Here is a 23,312-nt window from a genome sequence, read left to right as displayed (position 1 = left end):
TTGGCATTGTGAGCAATGACTTCCCATCTTCCAGCCACCTGCAAAGAACTGTGTGTGTATGTGTGCAAAATAGTCAGCCAGGTCCTCCCAGATTGGTCTTTCCTCTGATTGCCACTGAGAAGAGAAATAATAATTTAAAAAACCTAGCTGCACACAATTGGTTCCCCTAGTTGCTTGCTTGCTCCAATGCAAACCTTTGCTCATTTACTTGGGAGTAAGACACATGGAGTTTAGTCAGACTTCTGAGTAAGCATACATAGGACTGAGCTGCATGGCGAACAAAATGCCTTTATTAGATGTCCATACAATACTTATATACCCCCTACCATTGCTTCTTCCCAACATAATACTAGACAGGAACCATTCTGTAGGCGAGATCAGAAATCAGACAAAAGCTGTAAACCTGTGTTTCATTTGGTTTAAGCGCTATTGCATATAATTCTGCTGAAAGGTGCCAATGTGCGAGGAATAGCAGTGAGCTGAGTGTGAAAGCACAATAGGAAGTGTACTATGATTTCATTTTTGATTGACCTGTGATCTTACAAGGCACAGAAGAATAGAAAGCTTAGAAAATTCCAACTACAGTGGTACCTTGGTTCTCAAATGTAATCCGTTCTCGAAGACCGTTCGAGTTCCAAAATGTTCGAAAACTGAGGCGCAAAGGGCTGTCTGCAAATTCAATTGAGAAATTTGAAAAACACGCAGCAGAAGCCATTCAACTTCTGAGGTGTGTTCGAAAATGGAAGCATTTACTATGAAAAAGAAAATTCAGAACACAGGTAACCTACTGAAGTAAAAGGGCAGGGTATTAATAAGAATACTGTGTATTTTCCACTCAGCATATTGTTTTCAAGCTCCGTCCAGTCTTTTAACTGTAACACTTAAAAAAGCAGCTCCATGGCCTGAGTGTTGGTGTTGAGCACCATGTATTGACATTTCAAACGATAACTATGATATGGAAAACCAGTTAGTATGAAAGAAAAAGTAGCAGAGAATTAGAGTAGGGAAATACATTCTGATTATGTTTGTTTGTTTGTTTGTTTAATATACCCCTTAATACAGCAGCTTTCAAGCAGTGTAGAACTGCTTCCACATTCTCCTTTACATTCTCCTTTACTCTCCACATTCTACTTCTGCTTTATCAGCACATTGGCAAGTGTGAGTTTAATAAATGCACATATGTCGTGTCCTTCTAGGTATCTTATATAGATAGATTGGATATTCAACTATTCCTCTCCTGTTTATTGCCTACTGTATTGATGATCGCAAAAGGAATAATTGTTAGTACTACTTGTTGTACTGAATCAGGAGTGTTGAACCATTGTGTGTGCAAGGCAGGTCTAAACCCCACGCAAGCATATCTTTGGCTCCCAGACCACTCCTAAAATTTGTTGGTGGCATCCAGTGCTAGCCAGTGGCATGCAGGCATCAAGTGTCTCTCCTGTCACTTCTGGGGAACTCTTCACTAAGCACTCTTCCCTACCTTTCCTGATGTGGCAAGTTTCCTGATGTGACATTGAGAATCACTGCAGTAGTGGCTGCTCCCTTGGAAGCTGCTAAGGGAAATGTCAGCTACTGAAAAAATAAGAGTAGTTTAGAGTGGTCCAAAAACAGGAAGGAGAACTCCAGAGTTTCCAAAGTTTCCAAAGTAGTCACAATCTTTAGCACCTAGTAAATCTCACTTTTTTAACCATAAGAGTAATAGTGAGACAAGCTAAGCATTAACTGAACCACAGTTTTCATTAGCCTATGAGAAAATGCAAAAAGACCAGCACCATCTCTAAAGACACCTGGTGGACTGCTTGCTTCAAAACCCTTGTATGACCCTCACCTGGAAAGTTAAAGATAGAAAGCTTCACAGTTCTCTCTCTGAAAACACAGTTCCTCATGTGGAGAGGGGCAGTTGTCTCCTCTTTCTAACAACTGCTCCCTCCCACGCTTTCTGAGGAGGAATTGGCTTGTTAGAGGGCTGCTTGTATTTGGTTCTAAACACTTCTGTTGCACTTTAAATAACACTGTCAGCTGCTGCGGAGAACAGGAAAACTTGTATTAGAGGTCGCCATTAAAAATAATAGCAGGTGGGCACTCTAAAGCAAATTTAAAAGATCACCAGCAGACAGAGGTAGCTGAAAGCAACTAAAAAAGTAAAGGCCCAAACACCACCCATTCAGAATACCTAAAATGCTTGCATAAACAGAATGCCCTCAGCTGGATCCAAAATGGCAGCACTGTCAGTCCCTGCAAAGGGAGGGCATTCTACAAACAGTCAATTCCCCATAGAGAAACCTCTACCTAAGTCGCCTCCCTTAAGAATGGAACACAGAAAAGAGCATCTTCCAATTTAAATATGTCTGTCTAGTAATAAATATGATGTTCTACCAAAAAAAGAGGGGGAAATGGACAATGTGTTATCAATGTGAGAAGCATTTATTGCACAGAGAATGTAGAATGGCCCATTGTTTCTGTATTTCTAAAACACATTCCCACCACATTCTAATATTTCATCCATTAACCATTAGAAACTTACTCTTCAGGGCATTCAAGGATTCTCTATATTTCAACAAGATCCCAGAAGCCACAATCTAATACTTCATCCAACGTCCATCTTTTCAGTAAACTGGAATAAACCTTTGGAATGCCAGTTACTTGAAAATTTCCCAATTTTCGAAACATTATATACCTGTTATGTAAAAATACATAATGTGAAGACAAAACTTTGTCCAAGAAGCACAAAAATTCATTTTTAAAAGTTACTTATATTGTTATTGCTTAAGCTTATTTCTCAATCAAAGTGGTCCATGCTGTCCATGATCCTTAAGTGCCTGCTGAACTCTCTCTCTCTCTCTCTCTCTCTCTCTCTCTCTGCATGCGCGTGCGCACGTGTGTATATGTGTACACATACAAAAGCACACACAGTGCTTTTTTCTGGGGGTACTCAGGGGTATGCATACCCCTAAACATTTTGTGAATCTTTGTACTTTTGTCCATTTATTGTATTCCCCCCCATTTGAACTATAAAATGATGATTTTCTTGAGTCAAAGTGAGAGTACCCTAAACATTTTTTAAGATTTTTTTTAAAAAAGCAACACATTTATATATAAAAATTATTTCACAAACGTCCATCAAATATGATTATCTCTTTAGCTCATTATCTCTTGTGTTCCATGAAGGAAAAGCAAAGGCACATACTGTACAGTACAGCTAAGTGCTACAAAATTACATTTAATTCAGTGAATTATTCTCTCATGAAAAAATCCAACAAAAATCCAACAATATTTTACTAAATTATCCACAAGAGCCTGAGGCCTCTCTTCAGTTAATACATAGAAATGTTCATTACCAGAAATTTGACGAAGGCCCCTGCACAATCATTTTATTTCTGAGCTGGGATTTAAAGCTACGTCTTTGCTAGCTCCTGTAAACCCTCTAGCAGTAGCTTATTGCGATCTGCTTAAAGAAGGATACAGAGAATACCCTGAGCTGTCTACAATATACATTATTGACACAAGTTAAACAGCAGACCAAGTGCCAAGTCCCTAGAAGCAAAGACAATAAGATTTACTGAGGTAAACAAGAGAGCTGCCCATTTGTTTCCAAACCTGCTGGTGAACTCATTAAGGTATGCAGTGCTGCAGGTATACTGTAGTAACAAATGTATCTGACTAATGGAGGTGGCACATTAGGGATGCCCTCAATTATTGCTCTGTAGAGCATTCTGTGACATTTATCCTATTTACCATTGGCAGCTCTTCAGGTATTTTTCACACTGGGCAGAAATACGACAGCACTTTGACTCCCAGATCACCTCCATCCACACATAAATTATTGGGTTATGTTTCAGAAGGCAGTGAATGTTCTAGTCACTGTGTACCCTGGCAGGTCTATTCATTCTCTTTGATATTTTGAAAGAGTAGAAGTGGGGAATATGATGGGAATTAAAAAACCCTATTTTTGTGCTTGTTCATGAAGAAAAGCTCTAAATAGAAAGCAAAATATAAATTTACAGTAAAAGTTCCTTCCTTTGTTTCTTTTTTGAAAACTTTTTAACTACTCCATCTTATAATGTCTAATGCTGTATACAGTATAGGCAAAACTAGCAAAGTCTCCAACTGCCCTGAAAATGCCGAAACCATCACGAAAACCTTTAAGTCACCATGGCTTCTCATGTTCCGAATGCAGAGTCCTTTCATCGCCAGTTTCACTTGGGAATCTGAAGTGTCTCTAAGCCATTGCCACCTGTGTGTGTAGTGTGCATTTCCTCTTTGGCCATAGCTGCCAAGTTATCCCTTTTTTTAAGAGATTTTCCCTTATGCTGAATAGGCTTCCTCGCGGGAAAAGGGAAAACTTGGCAGCTATGTCTTTGGCTCCTGCTTTGAGAGAGATACAGAGAGTTCTGATCCTGAAGCTTGGATCATTCTAGGACTTAAAATGAACCAGACTAGATTTCTAGAGAGGAAGGGGATTTGGGGAAATGGGGAGGGGTTCTCTGGAACAAAAACACATCCCTCCAAAGCCCCTTCCGGCTTGGTTTCTCATGTGGACAGGGGAAAGGCATTGATCTCTCCCAGGAGGTAAATTGGTGGTGCCTTCTGAAATCTGATGACTCTCCCCCTTTTGTGCATTTGCGTGAAGAGAAGTCCCAGCACAGCTGGGGGAGGGGATGCCAGGGGGTGGGTGTCTGTGCACCTGATCCATCTAGGATTCACCACAGCACCAGGGTGCTGCAATTGCTTACACGTTCCAAATTTGCTCAGAATTTTGAAACACTTAAGGGAAGTTTATGTATCCCTGAACTCAAAAGTTTATATGTCCCAGGACCCCAAAATAAACATTACGATACTCCATCTCTCTCTCCCCCCCCCCCGGCTTCCCTAAATACATAAATTCAAGAATTTCTGTGCTCATGTCCCTATTTTCATTGGAGGAATGTTGGAGGGTATGAACTAATCAGCTGACATTTAGTACATTCACGGTATACTATTTTACATGGCCACAAATCTTAAATTAGCTACGGCCATTTGGTTCATTGTACAGTTCCCAGTTGTTCTGAGCATTGCCTTCTGTGCTAGAGAAGGGTTACAATGGAGGAATTAGCCCACTAATGTAACATTTAATTTATCAAACAGATTCCTATGAAAGTTTTCCCATCCATGCAATAGGCCACTTCTTTAACACTGAGAGATGCAGGGGTGGGGAACCTCAGGTTTGGGGGGCAAATGACTCCCTCCAGTTTTCTCTACCTGGCCCTTGAGACACTGACTAGGCGTCCCCATGCCACACCTCTCACTGGCCCTGCTCCACACTCCCTTCAGCTGGCTATAGTTTGCACTGGAACTAGTAGAAGAGCAAGGCCTTCTATGGTAAGCACCATGAAGAGCCACTTGCTCTTGCTTTTTTCTTTGTGGCAGTTGCCATCACCACAGGGTAAAGATAATGTCTGGCTGCATCCTGACAGGCATATCAGAAAGCCCACTCATTCCTAGGATTGTGTTAATAGATCTATGTTTCCTTGCATGGGGGGTGGGGACACCACTATTTGGCCAGCATTATTTTAGCAAGCTATTATAAATAATCAGTGCTATTTTTCTAGAAAAAGAGGTGCTGGAACTCACCGTGTATGACTCTCTTGTTCTCTTATAATGATAATGGCCCCCACCTGAGAGGTGCTGCAACTGAGTTCCAGTGAGTTCCGGCTGGAAAAAAGCCTTGGAAATAATAAAGATCAGATCAGAGGCTGCTGGATATATGGCTGTTACATGCTGCTAATATCCTTTTGTAAGTAAGTTTGGAACAAGAAGAGGGAGGAAAATATAAAATGCAATTCACTGTGTCCAAATAATTCTGCATTAGTCCATGTAGAGCCATTACCCAATCACATAAGAGTTATTCTGAAGATGGGGAAAGAAATGTTCTCTTGGTCCTTTAGCAACAATCTGTCGGGGTTTGTTAATTACTTAGTTTCGGGTTGATCTCAGCTAGGTTCCTTGTGAATAATGCACTAGATTGACTATTTTCTAGGGCTTGTTGCCAGATGGCTCTTGCCTTCTTAAATGGCTCTACCTTGGTTTGGAAAATGTTCACATCTAACCTGCAGTTACTTAACAAGATAAACCTCAGTTGTTTCCTAAAACAAAGAATTGTTGCAGTAAATCCCCAACATGTGAAGCTTCTCCAAGACAGAAAATGTCCAGGCCAAGTCATCCATTGCTGTAACGAAAGCTTCTAATTTAAACTTCAGAAATAATGTACATATCAGGTGGCTTCAGAAGAGAAAATTAGTGGGTTGAGAGGGTGGCAGAACAAACTGAGTATTTTTTTTCACCCAGTATTTTTTTTTCATTTTTGCCACATATGAGTTTTAAATTTCTAATTAGGAATCCTGTTGGATTGCTTTCTTCTTTTATGTGAAACTGCCAAAAAAGCAATTATAGGCATGGAATAGTTAACAGGAAAAAAATACTCTGTTGCTAGTGAAAATGAAATGTAGAACCTTAAAGCTTCGAAAACCAGAGGAACACATTCTGCAACCCTAAAATGTTGATCTCTATGATTATCAACCTCCTGTTCCATCTGCTGAGTTCCCTGCCATTCCCAGCACAGCTAAGCGGCATTATTTTTCCAGCTGTCCACTGCAAAACTCCTCCTGCCAACTTCCTAAAAATCTTAATCCATCCCTGTGCATTGGCCGACTGGAAAAAATACCTCTTCAAAGATTTTCTCATTTACCCACTTTTTCACTTTGGGGCATAGGGACGCAGGTGACGCTGTGGGTTAAACCACAGAGCCTAGGGCTTGCTGATCAGAAGGTTGGTGGTTCGAATCCCTGCGAGGGGGTGAGCTCCCGTTGCTCAGTCCCAGCTCCTGCCAACCTAGCAGAAAGCACGCCAAAGTGCAAGTAGATAAATAGGTACCGCTAGAGCGGGAAGGTAAACGGCGTTTCTGTGTGCTGCTTTGGTTCGCCAGAAGCGGCTTTGTCATGCTGACCACATGACCTGGAAGCTGTACGCCAGCTCCCTCGGCCAATAACGCGAGATGAGTGCCGCAACCCCAGAGTTGGTCACGACTGGACCTAATGGTCAGAGGTCCCTTTACCTATCACTTTGGGGCTGCAGTCATATCATGCATAAAAAGCAGCTGAGCACTGCTGTTATATATTTAAAAATCTGGAATGATCCAGCAAATGGCAGAAATCCAGATAAATCCATTTGCTGTGTTTGCACTTCGTGCTAACCCATGGTTTAGCATGACATGCACATGCTGGAATGAGCCCAAGTGGGTTTCAGGCTCTTGTACTCCTTCCTTCAAACCCATAATTTTAATTTGGCTTGTTTTGAAACTGACTAGACTTGGTTATCTCTGAACCACTACAAGCCACTACAAGGATCTTATGTCATACCGTACAGCTATGATCTATATACATCACATCTATTTGGCAGCAATCATATAGGGCTGGTTCACATAACTATTTTGTAGTTTTCGTAAGTTGAGGAGTGATGTGGAATTGAATTTTTGCTATGATAAACTGCTTTCTCAAATATATTTGCATATCAAGATTTGTTTCTTCTTGGGGTAAATAATTAAAGATAGGATTGAGCCTGAACTTGTTGAGCTGCTGTGTCAACCCATGTTAGGCTATTCAGAAGACCAGCCATTGTACAAAAATCCACCACACAAGTCAATGTGGTGACTTCATCCTGTTTCTATATAAAGAACATTTAGATAGATCTATGATAACAAACTCCTGCCAACCTAGCAGTTCAAATTCAATTCAATTCAATTTTTATTACAGCAAAAGCCAGCAATACAGAATATCATAATTCCAAACAAAAGAAAATCAGCAATAACATCACCAGAAATAAAACAGTTACACAAAAGGAATTTGCAATTGTCATTCAATAGAAGGGATTTACGTTTCTTGATAGCTAAAATGCAGAATTTAGCCATGTCATATGACACTGGGCTTGAGGAATCTTCCAGAAGGAATTTTCGTAAGAGTTCGGGGGGAAAATTCCAAATAATATTGCAAGGGTGTAAATTTTGATAAAAGGGGTAAAATAAGTCGAGCTCGTTCTTCACTATAAAATTCACAAAATAAAAGAATGTGAGTCACAGATTCTACCTTGTTAGACATGCAAGGGCAAAGGCGCTCATGAATTGGTACCCACATAAATTTACTGTACAGCACCGCTGAGGGCATTGCCTCAAAGTGGGCTCTAGAGAAGGCCCATCTATAAGCTTCATTAGCGATGTTAGATAAGTAAGGGGCAGCTGTAAAATTAGGCCATGATTTTAGACATCTATAATTCTCCAGGAGTAAGGCATCTTCTTGTTGTAATTTGACAACGTAAAGTCTCTGAGTAATAATTATTTTTGCCTTGTTCAGAGTTCCATTAAAAAGATCTTCAGGATTTAGGCCAATTTGTTTGATCTTGTTAGTTATTTGCATAAGCCAGGGTGGGTAGGGAACTGTGGCCAGGAAATGAGGAAACATTCCCTTTGAATTGTAATGGATTTTCAACCAGAGGGATATTGCTTGCTCCCAGACTTTTAGTTCCACTCTGGGAAGTCCTGCCTCTTGCCTTAACACTGCATTAGGTGTGCTCTTTGGGGGTACCGAATAGTGATCTTAAAAATTTTGATTGTACTGTTTCAAGGGTCTTAAGATTGGCAGAAAGTCCAATTTGAGAGCCATACAGGAGCTGGGCTAAAGATTTTTGCCTGAAAGACTTTTAGGGCCATAGGAAGGAAGCCAGCGCCTTTCCTTCTGAATAATCTAAGGATGGCATTTGCACTGTACCTTTACGTATGATAACAAACACATTTCTAATTTATTGCTAATCTCTCTTCTGAACTATTCTATTATGTAGAAAATCCAGTTGTCTAATTGTCATAGAGTTTGTGCTTCTATGATTTTTTATACAAATTACAAGATGACCACCAATCCTGTGTCACATTATAAGGGAACAGCTACCATATCCAAATGTTCCAAGGGACTTGGGGCTCATGATCAAGTCACGTCTCTTTTGAGAGGTTAGGGCACATCAGGGTACAGTGGTACCTCGACTTACGAACGACTCGACAACCGAATTTTTCGACTTACGAATGGGGAAAATGGCCGCACGCTTACAAATTTCTCGACATCCGAACAGAAACCGTGGCGAGTTTTTAGATGGGGTTGCTTCAACTTATGAATTCTCCCGTTTCCAATGCATTTCTATGGGAAATCGCGTTTCAATGGCGCTTTTCGACTTACGAATTTTTCGACCTACGAAGGTGCCTTCGGAACGGATTAAATTCATAAGTCGAGGCACCACTGTACATCTCTTTAAAGAGCAACAAGGAAAGTCCAGAGTCTAGACCATGAACAGTTCCCAGTGGCCCCCTACTGGCTAGAGTTCACCTTCTTATTGCAGCAATAGAGGGATGTTGTCTCAGCAGAGAGCTGAGGTTGACACAGCCTATATAGGAGCTGGCTGTGTTGTTTAAATGGTCCCTGCCTGATTTTGTATCTGTTGGCCTCTGCAAGGTCAGGGAAGTGGAGGTCCTATCATTTTCTGAGTAAGAGGGTGATGGTTGGACTGTGTCAATTAACAGGGAGGACATACAAGAAGGTATTTCAGGTTATCCTCTGGATGCAGCACCCAGTTTCTCCTTGGAATATTGCTGGCCTCTGTGGTTGGGGGCCATGATACATATATTCCGAGTTGCTTGGAATTATAAATGAATTCCACATATAAATTACATAGGCCCACATACAGGTTTCTAATTTGTCTGGGCCTTATAAATGCATACATATTCCACCCTGAGCTTGTATCTCCTTTCAACCTGACCAAGACTAAGTAGATCAAATTTGAAATTGCATCACAATAATTTGGACAGTTCAAATATCCGAGCTTCATATTATTTGAGCAGTGCTTTCAAAAGTACATATGCCATGCTTTTATTCACAGAGCATAGTTTTGGTAGAATTTTGTATAGGGTGTTGTGTGTGACACCAGTATAAATTTGTGCAGAAAACAATATGCTTGGATCCAAGGTAATGTCCTCATCTTTAAGCCATGATTTTGTTTTCTTTCTTTTTTTTTAGATGTTTGATTGGATCAGTCACAACAAAGAGTTGTTCCTGCAGAGTCACACTGAAATTGGAGTGAACTATCAACATGCCCTGGATTTGCAGACACAGCATAATCATTTTGCTATGAATTCTATGGTAAGTACCTATTTTCTCCCCTTCTAAGGATGCATATGGGACAGAGATGAAAAGTCAAGGAAGAAGCACCAGTTAAAAGATTAGGGAAACCCTGGAGGTTTGATGAGTAAAACATCAGGTTGAGCATCTAACAGCAGTACTTAAAAAAAAAAAGTATTTAAAGGATGGTTGGTGCAATACATATTTTGCTATGTTCCTGGGATACCATTAATAAGAGTCAGTAGACAGAAAGCTTAGTAATAATAATTTATAATAATTTATTATTTATACCCCGCCCATCTGTCTGGGTTTCCCCAGCCACTCTAGGCAGCTTCTAAGAAAATATTAAAACACAATGGTTTGTTAAACATTAAAAGCTTCCCTAAACAGTACTGTGATAACTGACATTTTTTTCATATGACCAGGATTTATTTTTCCTCTTTGATCACTTGGTCATTTAAACTGCTACTGAAGTTCAGAATTCCAGAAAATAAACTATAATGCTTATATTCAGACATGCTGATGGCATCTGCATTGGATACATGCCCCTTTTGTATGTGCTTATAGCAATGTTGAAGCCACTTCCCTCTGGTATGATTTCATACCACTCCAGGAGTCATATTCTCGTTTTCCACCAAGTAATTGTTTGACCAGTAGACAGGACAATTATTGGGCAAAAAGACCCCTGGCCACATGCTTGCTTAGTCACAGGTTTCCATTAGATTGTATAACAGAAAATTAGCTCCCACACTATTGTATGAGCAATAGAATAGAGCTGATACAGGTTTTTCCTGTTCCAGTGTCATCTCATTCCTGTTTTATGTGGATTGAAGGAACCTTGTGGCCATTCTGAATCCCCTCACATCAAAGTAGCTGCTTCAGGATATGCAATCACAGCTCAGCACCCCACTATTTGAAATCATTGTCCAAATGCTTGAAATTATGTGACAGTTTGCTTGCCTGCTGAAATTGGATGACAACTTCTAAAACTCAAAGAAAAATTCAGTCTAAAAAAATAGCAGTGGTTATAAGAGGCCCCATGACAAGCTGTGGGTGTCTGATTTTTTGGCTTTAAGATGCTCAGAGCTTAAGAACTCATAGGGCAGTTAAAATGTACTGCTGTCACTGGCCGCTTGGTGAATGTAAAACAAGTTGCTTCGGTGTTTAGGGGTCACTAAAAAAATAAAAATAAAAATGTCATGTTTCATAGGACTGGAAATGATAAAATTATGTTCTAGCAAAATACTACAGTATCTGGTTATTATAATCCCAGTGGCTTTATGGGACACTTGCAATAATATTTCAGTTTAATTTGTAGTTGGTAAATTGAACACAGTTAAAAATTAAAGAAGAGAAAAGCCACCTGTTAGCTGTCAGTGTATCACTCAGTAAAAATGAAGTACTGCTAATGCATGAAGTTTTATTCAGAAACTTCTGTTTGTGGCAGGAAGTTAATGATTCCTATAAGTGTGTGGATGTTGTGTGGTTTGTCCTCATTCAACTTACCAACTGCTGGGGTTGCTATTTCTACAAAGCTGTTACAAACTTGGACACAGACTTCCTATTTAAGTGTCATTTCAGAACACTGTCATATAAATTGCCATAATGTAGCTTTATTGAGAAAGTAACACCAACCATGTTGTAAGCGCCTTCCTTTTGATGTATGATGTGACTGGAGATGTGGTACTCTCGTCTCATCTAGATAAACTTGTCTATTTTCTGAATGCTATTCTCCTAAAAAGCATCTCCACAGAGGAACCATTAAGGAACAAAATGAAGAATTTGATTGTGGAAGGTCTTTATGGGCAGGACTCTTCATAGCCATATGATCTTTCTGGGGTTCATAAAGCATAAGCTGAGCCTCTTTGAACGTTTAATATCTGAGTTTCATAGGGGACTGTCACTAGCTGTGCATTGATTAGTAATGCCTAGCCTTACACCACATGTGTGCTAGTAATGGCTATGGCTGAGTCCCAATCCCCACGGGGTCTTAACAGCTTTCCAATTACCTTTCCTTTTGCTGTAATGAAACAGAAAAAGAAAAACTGTTAAAGAAAATTAAGTGCAGTTCTCTAAACATTTTATTTGTTTGCACACTTTTTTCATGAATAATCTTCATCACTTTTGTCATAGTCAGACTATACATACTGTGTACAGCTGTAAGTTTCATTGCCATCATTATTTAAAATAAATTCCCATTACAGTACGTAGATTGATGTTTTATTTTCTTTTGTTCTAAAAGCTGGTTTCATAAAACCAGGTAGTCAAGGCAAAATCCTTATATTTTAAAATCATAGGAAATATGGAATGTTCCTTGTGGGAGGCTTTTTGACCGATCGGAATCCAAAAAATCTCAGCTTTAGGGGTTTTTCTTTTCTTTTCTTTTTTAAAGGTAATAGTTTTCATGGCTACATGTGCTACTTTTTGTATTAAATACATGTGACACATGTTGCAAAAATAAGAAAAAGGAGGAATGTTTCAAACAACCCAAATTCATTACATTTGCAAAACTCATAATAATTTCACATAGTTGTACATCTGATGAAGTGGGCTGTAGTGTATGAAAGACTGTACTAAATAAATTTGTTAGCCAAGGTGTCCATGCTTTTTTTTTAGAGAGAGAGAGGTTTCATGTTTTCACATGTTGTCATTCAGGACAAGAATTTCTTCAAAAATCGCTGAGTACATGCTATAGTGCAGTGATGGCGAACCTATGACACGCATGGCAGAGGGGGCACTCAGAGTCCTCTGTGGGCACGCTACGCCGTTGCCCCAGCACAGTGCCAGCAGAAGGCGAGGGTGGCGCGTTGAGTCCTCAGCTCAACTTGCGTGGCCGAAGTACCATGTGCATGGAGGGGTGGCGGGGGAAACTGGCAGGAGTGGGATGCAATGCCTGTCAGGGTGCTGACTCTCTCCAAAACAGAGGTTTCAGCTATTTTTTGGCCCGAGTTCATTGCGCCCAATTGCGCGGAGGCTTCCAGAGCATATTGTGGCAATTAGTATTTTGTGCGAGCGGGTTGCGAAATAGCACTGGCAATGATTATGGTGGACCTCAGTTTCAGATGCTGCACGAGCAGGACAGTAAAGAGCCAAAATCCCCAAACTGGCCTGTCTGCTGCAGCGCTTTCAGGGCTCCTTTTGCTCAGCCGCTCTGCATGGGATGCCCTTGTGGCCTGGGAGGCACAAAGGGAAGGACCGGGTGGGGCATTGCTCCCATTCACATACGTGGTGCTATCCCCAAGCACACGCTCATGTGGTTTTCAGAGGCTGGGCGTGGATTCTGGGACTTGTGTCCGAGTAGAAGTGCCTCGGGTGATGCGTCGGTGTGTGCAAAATGGAGCCACAACCCCCAGGGCACACATTTTCCCTTGGGGAGCCCTCACAGCGGGGGGCACAGTGCTCTGCATGTGCTCAGAGGCGCATTGCCTTGTTGGTGGGCCGCTGAGAGTTCTGAGCAGCTGCCTTCCTCCTCCTGCTAAGAGGTTGAGGCTTTACATACCCTCTGGCCATGCCGGACACCCTGTGTAGGGGCTGGTCAGGGCTGGGCGAGGGAGCAGGACTAGCATGGTGGGCAGCCCCCGGGGGCCTTTCAGGAAACAGTGGCGTGGGGGTGCTGCTGCTCTGCATGCGCTCAGAGGGCCGCGCCGAAAACGCTTGCTTGCTCAGGCTGGAGCTTAAAAGCGGGAAATCCTTAAAGTGCGGAATTCTCTACCAAATAATTTTAAGTCAATGAAAGCACTTGGGATTGCTTTCCTTACTTAGTTTGGATGATCTTAATGCAAACTTTTACACGTTGTTTGTATGATTGAAAACTCTGTTACTGAGTTTTTCTTTTAAGACAAAAGATGTTAATGTATGAGTTGTTGTTTTTCTAAACTAAAACCTCAATATTCAGCTTAAATTGCCGTGTTTGCACTTTGCGATAAGTGGGTTTTGAGTTGCAGTTTGGGCACTTGGTCTATAAAAGTTTCGCCATCACTGCTATAGTACATAGTAAGAAAATGGATTTTTCTGGGCTGTTATGTTAAACTAGAGAAATATTACATAGCACTATGTACTCTAAGGATTGCATTTTTTAACAGAACAGTGTTAGTATTCTTTTTTTTAAAAAAATGGATTGTTCTTTTCTTATAACTGTGCAGTATTTACGTCTATATGTTAATGTGTCTCATTAAGAGAAAACTGACTTTAAAGTATATTTGGTATCCCATTAATCTCATTACTTTTCTAAAGCAAGCTTCATTGTCCTATTTAAATGGATACAAATCACACTGATTGCCGATTTATATTTGAATAGCCCAGTGCACATGCTGATTATTCTAATTGAAGCTATTCATAACTGCTTCACCAAAATTGGTTTATGGTTTATATGTGACCCCTTCGAAGGGTGGGTCATGACTTCAGATAAATGTGCAAAGTTGTTTTCCAACATGGCTACATCAGCCCACCCATTGTCAAGGAACTAATTGACAAAAACTAGGACACGTTGCCCTCTCTCCCTAGAGTTACAATGCATAGGAAACACATTACAATTACTCTCTAATGACATCTTTCTGAAATAAGATCTTACTGTTTGTCATTTCCATGCACTGTACTCTTTCTATTATGCCAAGACAATATGCACTTCAATTAAAAATCTGCATCAGGCCACATGTGGTTAGTTGGTTAAGAACATTACCATGGGAATTGGGTTCTTGAAGAGATCATGCGAGAACAAGCTATTGTTCTTCATTAGAGCTTATACAATTGCTGGGTACAGTTTAAAGATTACAACTTCATTCCCTGCAAAATCAAAGCAGCAATTGGATTTCTGCAGAAAAACATGGACTCATGTTAATGTCTTTCTTGAGTTCATGGAGTCTTCTGCTTCTCTCACTCTTGAGTGGGGTTGTGTTGTGTGTATAATTTTTCTTTAACTTTATTCCGGTGATGATCGTTTGTTATAATAGGGCGGCGGCGGGGGGGGGGGGAGTGCAAATTCTAGCAGAATCCCCACCTTCTGTCCTTAATTCTTGCCTACCCTGTGTGTCTCCAGGAACTAAGTGGTGAGAAGAGGCATGTTAGACCATCATGATAAGCACAATGCATTTGATCTTTTAAAAAGCCATGTCCTTAGTGAACATTTTATTAATTCCATGTGTGTGTAGGAGCATGATCTTTACAAAGCAAGCAGAAAGGTTAAGTCAAGAACACTACTTATTGTAGATTCAAATTTTTAATTTATAGCTTTTTGTTGAGCTTTTTTTTTAAAAAAATAAATACATTTAAATACAACAATAATATATTAAAATAAAATAAAAAGGTGGAAATGAAATTATGTTGTTCATGATTTATTTATTTCAGTTTCAAAATAATATCTTAAATAAATCAATATTTACTAGTTTAGCATGGTTCCAACCCTCATCTTATGATGTCAGTTATTCCATTTGTCTGGCTGCGACTCTGGATATGTGACTTAAAAAATAATAAAAATTGAAGTGGGGTGGCAAACACCATAAATACATTACTGCTTTCAACAGGTAGAAAATTTGGCATGCAGGAGTGGGAACTTCCATCTGCAAGATGAAATGGTACAATCAATAAATAAGAATATCACCATATGATACTGTTAATAATTTAGCTTGGCTGTCAGATCTTCCAAAATGCTGCTTGGTTGTGTACCTGTTCTGTCCTTCACAACCCATCCTCAGTTTTGACAAATATGTTAAAAGGTTTTGATGAATAATAGGGAGGGTGGCAGTTCTTACTTAATATAATTTTCTCTCTCCCCAGAATGCCTACGTGAATATAAATCGCATCATGTCGGTTGCATCCAGGCTTTCAGAGGCTGGCCATTATGCATCTCAGCAAATTAAACAAATTTCTACCCAGCTAGATCAAGAATGGAAGAGCTTTGCTGCAGCACTGGATGAGCGCAGCACTATACTAGCAATGTCTGCTGTGTTTCACCAGAAAGCTGAACAGGTGTGTAATTTTAGTTTATTTGGGATTTTGGTCTAGCTGAGAATATTATCAATACTATTAATTCAGCTGGTATCTTGGCTCTTTTCTTGGTGATGTGTTACAAATAGGGATTCAGTTTGCGGATTCACCAAGCTCAAGGAAAGACAGGAACTAGGGAAGGGGAAAAACAGATCCTACATCACAGAGAAAACAGGGAATCATAGAGAGAGAGCATTGAGGGATCCTGCAATCTGCCATAAGGGTGGGGCCCTGCTGATCTTTCATTGGCAATGGAAAACTATGCTTCAGGTAGGTACGGTCATACTCTCCCTCCCCCCCCCCCCATTTCCCTGCAATGAAAGGTCAGCAGATCGGGACATAGCAGAGCTATCCTATTCTTAGGTGGGAGAACAGCTGCAGGATTACAGAGGAAGGATCCATTGTACGACCCTCCTACTGAAGGTGGCTTCAACAGAATCATGGGCATTGATGCAGTAGTTTTTTTGTGAAGGTGTTGGGAGATGCCCTGGTAGCCACTCTGCAGCTCTCTAGAAGAGGATCATTGGATGAGAAAGCAACCAAGGTAGCTTCTGATCGTATGTAGTGAGCAGTGATGGAAGGAGGAGCCCAGAAGCTTTTGTGCTTCATAGGCAAGAGCACTACAGGCCTTAATCTATCCAGCCAAGGTAGCGGAGGTCACTTTCTTCCCCAGGGAGGAAGTGTGAAAGGATACAAAGAGGGAATCTGTTCTCCTGAGTTCCCTGGTCCTGTTGCTGTAGGCTTTTAAGGTCCTGCAAATGTCTAGCGAATGTCAGGCTTTCTAGGCAGAATGTGGGCAAAACAAGTTCCTGTTGTAAGTGGAAGTTGGAAGAGACCTTCAGTATAAAGATTGCACAGGACCAGTCTGCCCTTGTGAAAGATGCAGAGGTATTTGGCTGTAGAGAGGGCACTTTTGGATATTCTCCAGGCTGATTTGACAGCCACCAGGAAGCTTACCTTAACCGAGAGGAGCTTAAGGGAAACATTGCTGAAATACTGTATGTCTGGGTATGTTTTGTTGTTATTCTTTTCCTAGCAGCCATCCTTTCCCTCTTCAGACATGGATATCTGTTTACAAATAAACAAAAAACAATCAGGCAAATTTCTATTTCTTCTGTACTTCTTTTTTTTTAATGCTTATCTTTTTCAATCTGGGGGATTTTACATTTTGATTAATGTCTCTTTATTTTACGGTCTTGTTTTCAGAAATTAATCTATGTCTAATTTATCTGATTTGGCCAAGAATTCTCTTCCTCTTTTTCTATTTCATTTTTGTAGCATATAATATGCAAAAGCTGTTTATGCTAGTCTTTGAGAAGTTTGGCAGTATTTTAATCTGAAAAATCATATTTGATGTTCTTTAGCACTCTCATGTATATTATTTTGGATTCCCTCTCCTATTCATGGGCATATCTATACAACTAGCACTCAAGATTCAGGTCTAGGGCTGATTTGGGCATGGTAATTGTTTGTATGAAGTCTCAGGGCTTTAGGCTGAATTCTTCAACCACTTAGTCTGCAAAATCTGATGAAGTGTAATGCTCCATAATCTAGTATGCCACCATCCTCCTTGGCAACTCACAATTCAAACTTAAAATGCAAAAAATCACTGTGCCACATAAATGTTACTTCTTCCACATATAAAAGAATTAAAGGTAAAGGTAAAGGGACCCCTGACCATTAGGTCCAGTCGTGTCCGACTCTGGGGCTGCGCGCTCATCTCACATTATTGGCCGAGGGAGCCGGCGTATAGCTTCCAGGTCATGTGGCCAGCATGACAAAGCCGCTTCTGGCAAACCAGAACAGCACATGGAAACGCTGTTTACCTTCCCGCTGTAGCGGTTCCTATTTATCTACTTGCATTTTGACGTGCTTTCGAACTGCTAGGTTGGCAGGAGCTGGGACCAAGCAACGGGAGCTCACCCCGTCACAGGGATTCGAACCGCCGACCTTCTGATCAGCAAGCCCTAGGCTCAGTGGTTTAACCACAGCGCCACCTGGGTCCCTTCTATAAAAGAATTAGCTTAATATAAATAAGCTTTTATTGGTAAACAAGGGAAAATAACTAATGGGCTTTTAGTGTGATCCAGCAGGGCAGTTGCTGTCCTTATCTTGTAATTAATTACATTCTACAGTATATACTACTAAGTAATCAGTAACAAATTAATAAAGGTCAAATGATCTAGCTAAAATACTTCAGCTTCTGGATCTCAGTCTCAGTGGTAAAGTTGATTGCATTTCTGTAAAAGTTGCTTAGGATAAGACTCTGATATGACCCCAAAAGCTCAACAGGACTGTGCTTTATACCTTGCACTTCAAAACCAGGTAAAATTACTCCCCATACTGGTTTCCCCTTTGTATGGAGTAATTCCACATGCAGTTGGATTCTCCAATCTCCATGCCAGCACAGGAATATTATGGCTTTTTCTCGACTGCAGTATTTTATCACCTCTTTAGACTACTTTTTGTTATTTCTGGAGTGTTCTGTAAGAATAGATTATAAACTTTGTTGTTAGCCAATTTGAGCACATTAGTTGGGACATAAATATTTGTAATAATAACCAATAAAATATCTTAACGGAGAGTTGTGTTTTGGGAAGGCGGGTGTATTGCCAAATGTCATGATGATATACTCTGTTAAAACTACTTAACTATCATGGAACTTAGAACTGCCAGTTGGAGTAATTTCAAGCATTTCCACAGGGCAGCTGTAACAGCTCTGTGATCCTCAAAATCCACACTGCCTGTCTTCAGATCAGATGGTCTCATCCCCATGTGCATTGTGTGTAGTAATTTAAGGACTAGCACTGGGGGTGCAGTCTGCACCATGCCAGACTAATAGTACCTTTCCAGCCTGATAGCAACATGGGATTCCCTCACTCTTAATGCATACTTGTTAAATGGCAATTTCTTGGACTTTCTAGTGAGTCATGAGTAGAGATGTCAGGTGCAGGCACAAGGAAACACAGACAAAGGATCACAAGGAAACACAGACAAAGACAGAAAAACCTAAATGGTTTAAACTTTGACAGGACAGCTTTATCAGCCACATTAACATGCCTAGCTTTTAATGGGCCCTCTCACTTGGGTAAAAAAGCAACTGGAAGAAAGGAACCCTTTCTTGAAATAAAGGCTGATGGACAGTTATCAGAGTCTCTCAGGACAGGAATTAAAGTGGGTAGGAGAATTCGAGTCCAACTTGCTACTCATTTGGATTAAAAGAGACATTTGTGGGAGGAAATTATTGGTGTGGAGCCAGCAAACTATCAAGTGCCTGGGTGGGGTGGGGGCTGCAATTATCTGACTAGGCTTGTAGTTCCATCAGCTGGGAGTCTGGAACTGAAATGTGTAGTCTGCTCTGGTTCTTCTATTTAGTGAAATATCCTGTTGACTCATCGTCTTATAATTTAGAAGATCAAGCTCCCTGGTGTGCTATGAAAGTTAAGGCAGGAGCCAAACAGTAATTCCCAGAAAACGATTCCCCTAAAATTGAGTTTGTTGAACTTTTGTGTTCCTAAGAATGTTTACTCAGAAGTAAGTCTGAGATCACTGGGACTTACTCTCTAGTTAAATGTGCTTAGGATGGCAGCCTTCACATTGTGTGGTGTCTTAATCTCATGATGTTTCTTCTCTTCTCCGGTTAATAAAATTATATTCTATATTTCAGCTGGGTTTCTTTTAATCTCATGTGCTTTAACTTCCATCTCTGGCTCTTTTCTCTTACCTAGTAACCAGAATACTGTTTGTGGAATACTTTTTTCTATCTCTTTCTAAGGTGGTTGCTATTTTAAAACGTACAACGTATCTTACAGCACCTGATGTTTGCAGACAGAAACACTTAGACCATTTACAAACTGTTGCAGCTGCAGTTTATCTGAGCCAGACATAAGCTGATTGAACCATAGCTGCCAAGTTCTCCCTTTTTTTAGGGAAATTCCCTTATGCTGAATGGGCTTCCTCGTGAGAAAAGGGAAAACTTGGCAGCTATGATTGAACCCTTGGGAAGCACTTTATAAATATTTCTCAAGTACATGAGTGACTTTGTTCTTCTTTGTGGTCATAGTTGAAAGCAGGTTGCTTCCAAGTTATCCCCAAATAATTTTTTTTGAATGCCCCAAATAAAATTATTTTGAATGCATTGCCTTCTGACTGACATGCAATGACTTGGAAAGAAAAAAACAAGCCAGGGAGTAGTTGTGATGATAGGAAAGAACAGAATGAAATGCTTGGAAAATGCTGTATAGATAAGGATGGGGGGGGGCGGGAGTTTATCCCTACTTAGGTGCAAATGCATGACACGTATTCATACCCAAAAAGTTCATTTAAGTTTACATACCTAAACTTTAGCTTAACTGCCATAATCCTTAGACACTGAAGTTTAGGAATCCAGAGGGCAGGAATTGAGAACCATGCAATGTAATACTGCCTTTTGGAGATCAGTAGGTGTGAATCCTTTCCCGTATCCCCCCCCCCCACTTCTTGTTTGATAACCACACAATAGGTAAAGGTACCCCTGACCATTAGGTCCAGTTGTGGACGACTCTGGGGTTGCAGCGTTCATCCCGCTCTATAGGCTGAGGGAGCCGTTTGTCCGCAGACAGCTTCCGGGTCATGTGGCCAGCATGACTAAGCCGTTTCTGGCGAACCAGAGCAGCACACGGAAACGCCATTTACCTTCCCGCCGAAGCGCTACCTATTTACAGTCATACCTCGGGTTGCGTCCACTGCGGGTTGCGTTTTTCTGGGTTGCGAATGCGGCGGACCCGGAAGTGTTTACTTCCAGGTTCCTCCATGCGCACATGCGCAGAAGTGCTCTCTCGCACATTCGTGAAAGTGCCGCTCGGGTTGCAGACTTTTTGGGGTGCGAACAGCACCCCGGAAAGGACCGGGTCCCCAACCTGAGGTACCACTGTATCTACTTGCACTTGACGTGCTTTCAAACTGCTAGGTGTGCAGGAACTGGGACTGAACAACGGGAGCTCACCCCGCTGCGGGGATTCGAACAGCCGACCTTCCAATCGGCAGGCCCTAGGCTCAGTGGTTTAGACTACAGCGCCACCCACATCCCTGATAACCACAGTACATCACCACTAATCAGTGGGGAAAGTACACACTGAAAAGCAAAAGCAATTTTAAAAAAGTATATTTGTCCAAGCATTGTTACACTTAATTCAGCTAGCTTGGTTGAGCCATAGGAGTCTTTTATGCTAAAGTGGCTTCCCTCTTGTAAAGCTGCTGGGCACAGCATATGCTGAGCTATGCTTATGATTCATAACAATTGTGATAATGTGTTTAGATTGTGGAGGACTCTGCTCAGGGTGGGGTTGAGATGGGGTTATCCACAGTGACCTTCATGTCCTTTCAGGCTCCTCATTCTAAGACATCCTTGATAAAAATGGCAAACTTAACAGGAACTCTTCAGTCAGTACACCTCAGTAGGTACAACGCTTAAAAAAACATTGCCTTCAAGGCAGAGGTGGAAAACCTCAAAGCTGGATTAAAAAACTTGGGCTACAGAGGTAAAATAAAATAAAAAAATTCCTTCAGTAGCACCTTAAAGACCAACTAAGTTTTTATTTTGGTATGAGCTTTCGTGTGCATGCACACTTCTTCAGATACAGTGAAATGGAAGTTTCCAGGCACTTATGTAGAGAAGGGGTGGGGAGGGGTGGGGATGGGGAGGGGGGATCACTCAGAAGGGTGGTGGAAATGGGTGATTGACTGACTGATAGCTGTTGATGACTGCAAACGACTGCAAATGGTTTTGCATGAAAAAGCAAGGGTTGAGATGGCTGAAGATCGCTTATCATGTATAATGAGATAAGAACCCGATATCTCTGTTCAAACCAGGTCCCTCCATGGTTTTGAGCTTGGTGATAAGTTGCAATTCAGCAACTTCTCTTTCCAGTCTATTTCTGAAATTCTTTTGTAGTAAGACAGCTACTTTGAGATCTTGTATAGAATGTCCTGGGAGATTGAAGTGTTCTCCTACTGGTTTTTCTGTCTTCTGGTTCCTGATGTCAGATTTATGTCCATTTATCCTTTGGCGTAGGGTTTGGCCTGTTTGTCCAATATAGAGAGCTGAAGGGCACTGTTGGCATTTGATGGCATACACAATGTTAGAGGATGAGCAATTAAATAGTCCTGAGATGGTATGTTGGATGTTGTTGGGGCCAGTAATGGTGTTGTCTGGGTGTATGTGGCAGCAAAGTTGGCATCTGGGTTTATTGCAGGCTCTGGTACCAGTGTCCATGTTAAGTCTGGTGGTTGTATTATTGTGGGTGAGGAGTTGTTTAAGATTGGGTGGCTGTCTGTAGGCAATGAAAGGTCTTCCTCCCAGAGCTTGAGAAAGGGAGCGGTCATTGTCCAGGAGAGGCTGTAGATCTCTGATGATGCGTTGTACTGTTTTAGCTTGGGAGCTGTATGTGATGACTAGTGGTGTTCTGTTATTTTCTTTTTTGGGTCTGTCTTGCAGCAGGTTCTCTCTAGGTATCTGTCTGGCTCTGTTGATCTGTTGTTTAACTTCATCAGGTGGATATTTTAGTTCTAAAAAGGTTTGCTGTAGATCTCTTAGGTGAGATTCTCTGTCTGTAGAGTTGGAACAGATGCGGTTGTAACGTAAGGCCTGGCTGTATACGATGGATTGTTTGGTATGTTTGGGATGGTAGCTAGAAGCATGTAGATATGTTTGTCGGTCAGTTGGTTTTCTGTATAAGGTGGTGTCTATACGTCCATCCTGTATTTTTATAGTAGTGTCCAAAAAATGTATTTCTTGCATAGATTGGTTCATTGTTAGGTTGATGGTGGGGTGAAAGTCATTGAATGTCTGGTGGAAGGTTTCCAGGGTCTGTTGTCCATGTGTCCAGATAATAAAAATATCGTCAATGTATCGCAGGTACAGGAGAGGTTTGAGTGGGTAGGAGTTAAGGAAACGTTGTTCTAAATCTGCCATGAAGATGTTGGCATACTGTGGGGCCATGCGGGTGCCCATGGCTGTGCTGCTGATCTGGAGGATCATTTGGTGATGACCTGTTCCTCCAGATCAGCGGCACAGCCATGGGCACCCGCATGGCCCCACAGTATGCCAACATCTTCATGGCAGATTTAGAACAACGTTTCCTTAACTCCTACCCACTCAAA

General features: G+C 41.1%; 1 protein-coding gene across 1 annotated transcript in view; it reads left to right on the top strand.

The window, feature by feature from the left end:
- Nucleotides 1-23,312, top strand: part of KALRN (kalirin RhoGEF kinase) — a 367,102-nt gene that overhangs the window by 251,698 nt on the left and 92,092 nt on the right. The window contains exons 6-7 of the mRNA XM_088652331.1: nucleotides 10,089-10,211; nucleotides 15,963-16,154. Of these exons, the coding sequence (XP_088508457.1) occupies nucleotides 10,089-10,211; nucleotides 15,963-16,154 (315 nt within the window). The remainder of the gene's footprint in view (nucleotides 1-10,088; nucleotides 10,212-15,962; nucleotides 16,155-23,312) is intronic.

Source organism: Zootoca vivipara, chromosome 1, assembly GCF_965207765.1.
Source record: "Zootoca vivipara chromosome 1, rZooViv2.hap1.1, whole genome shotgun sequence".
Taxonomy (NCBI): Eukaryota; Metazoa; Chordata; class Lepidosauria; order Squamata; family Lacertidae; genus Zootoca; species Zootoca vivipara.
This window is presented reverse-complemented; position numbering and strand designations above follow the sequence as displayed.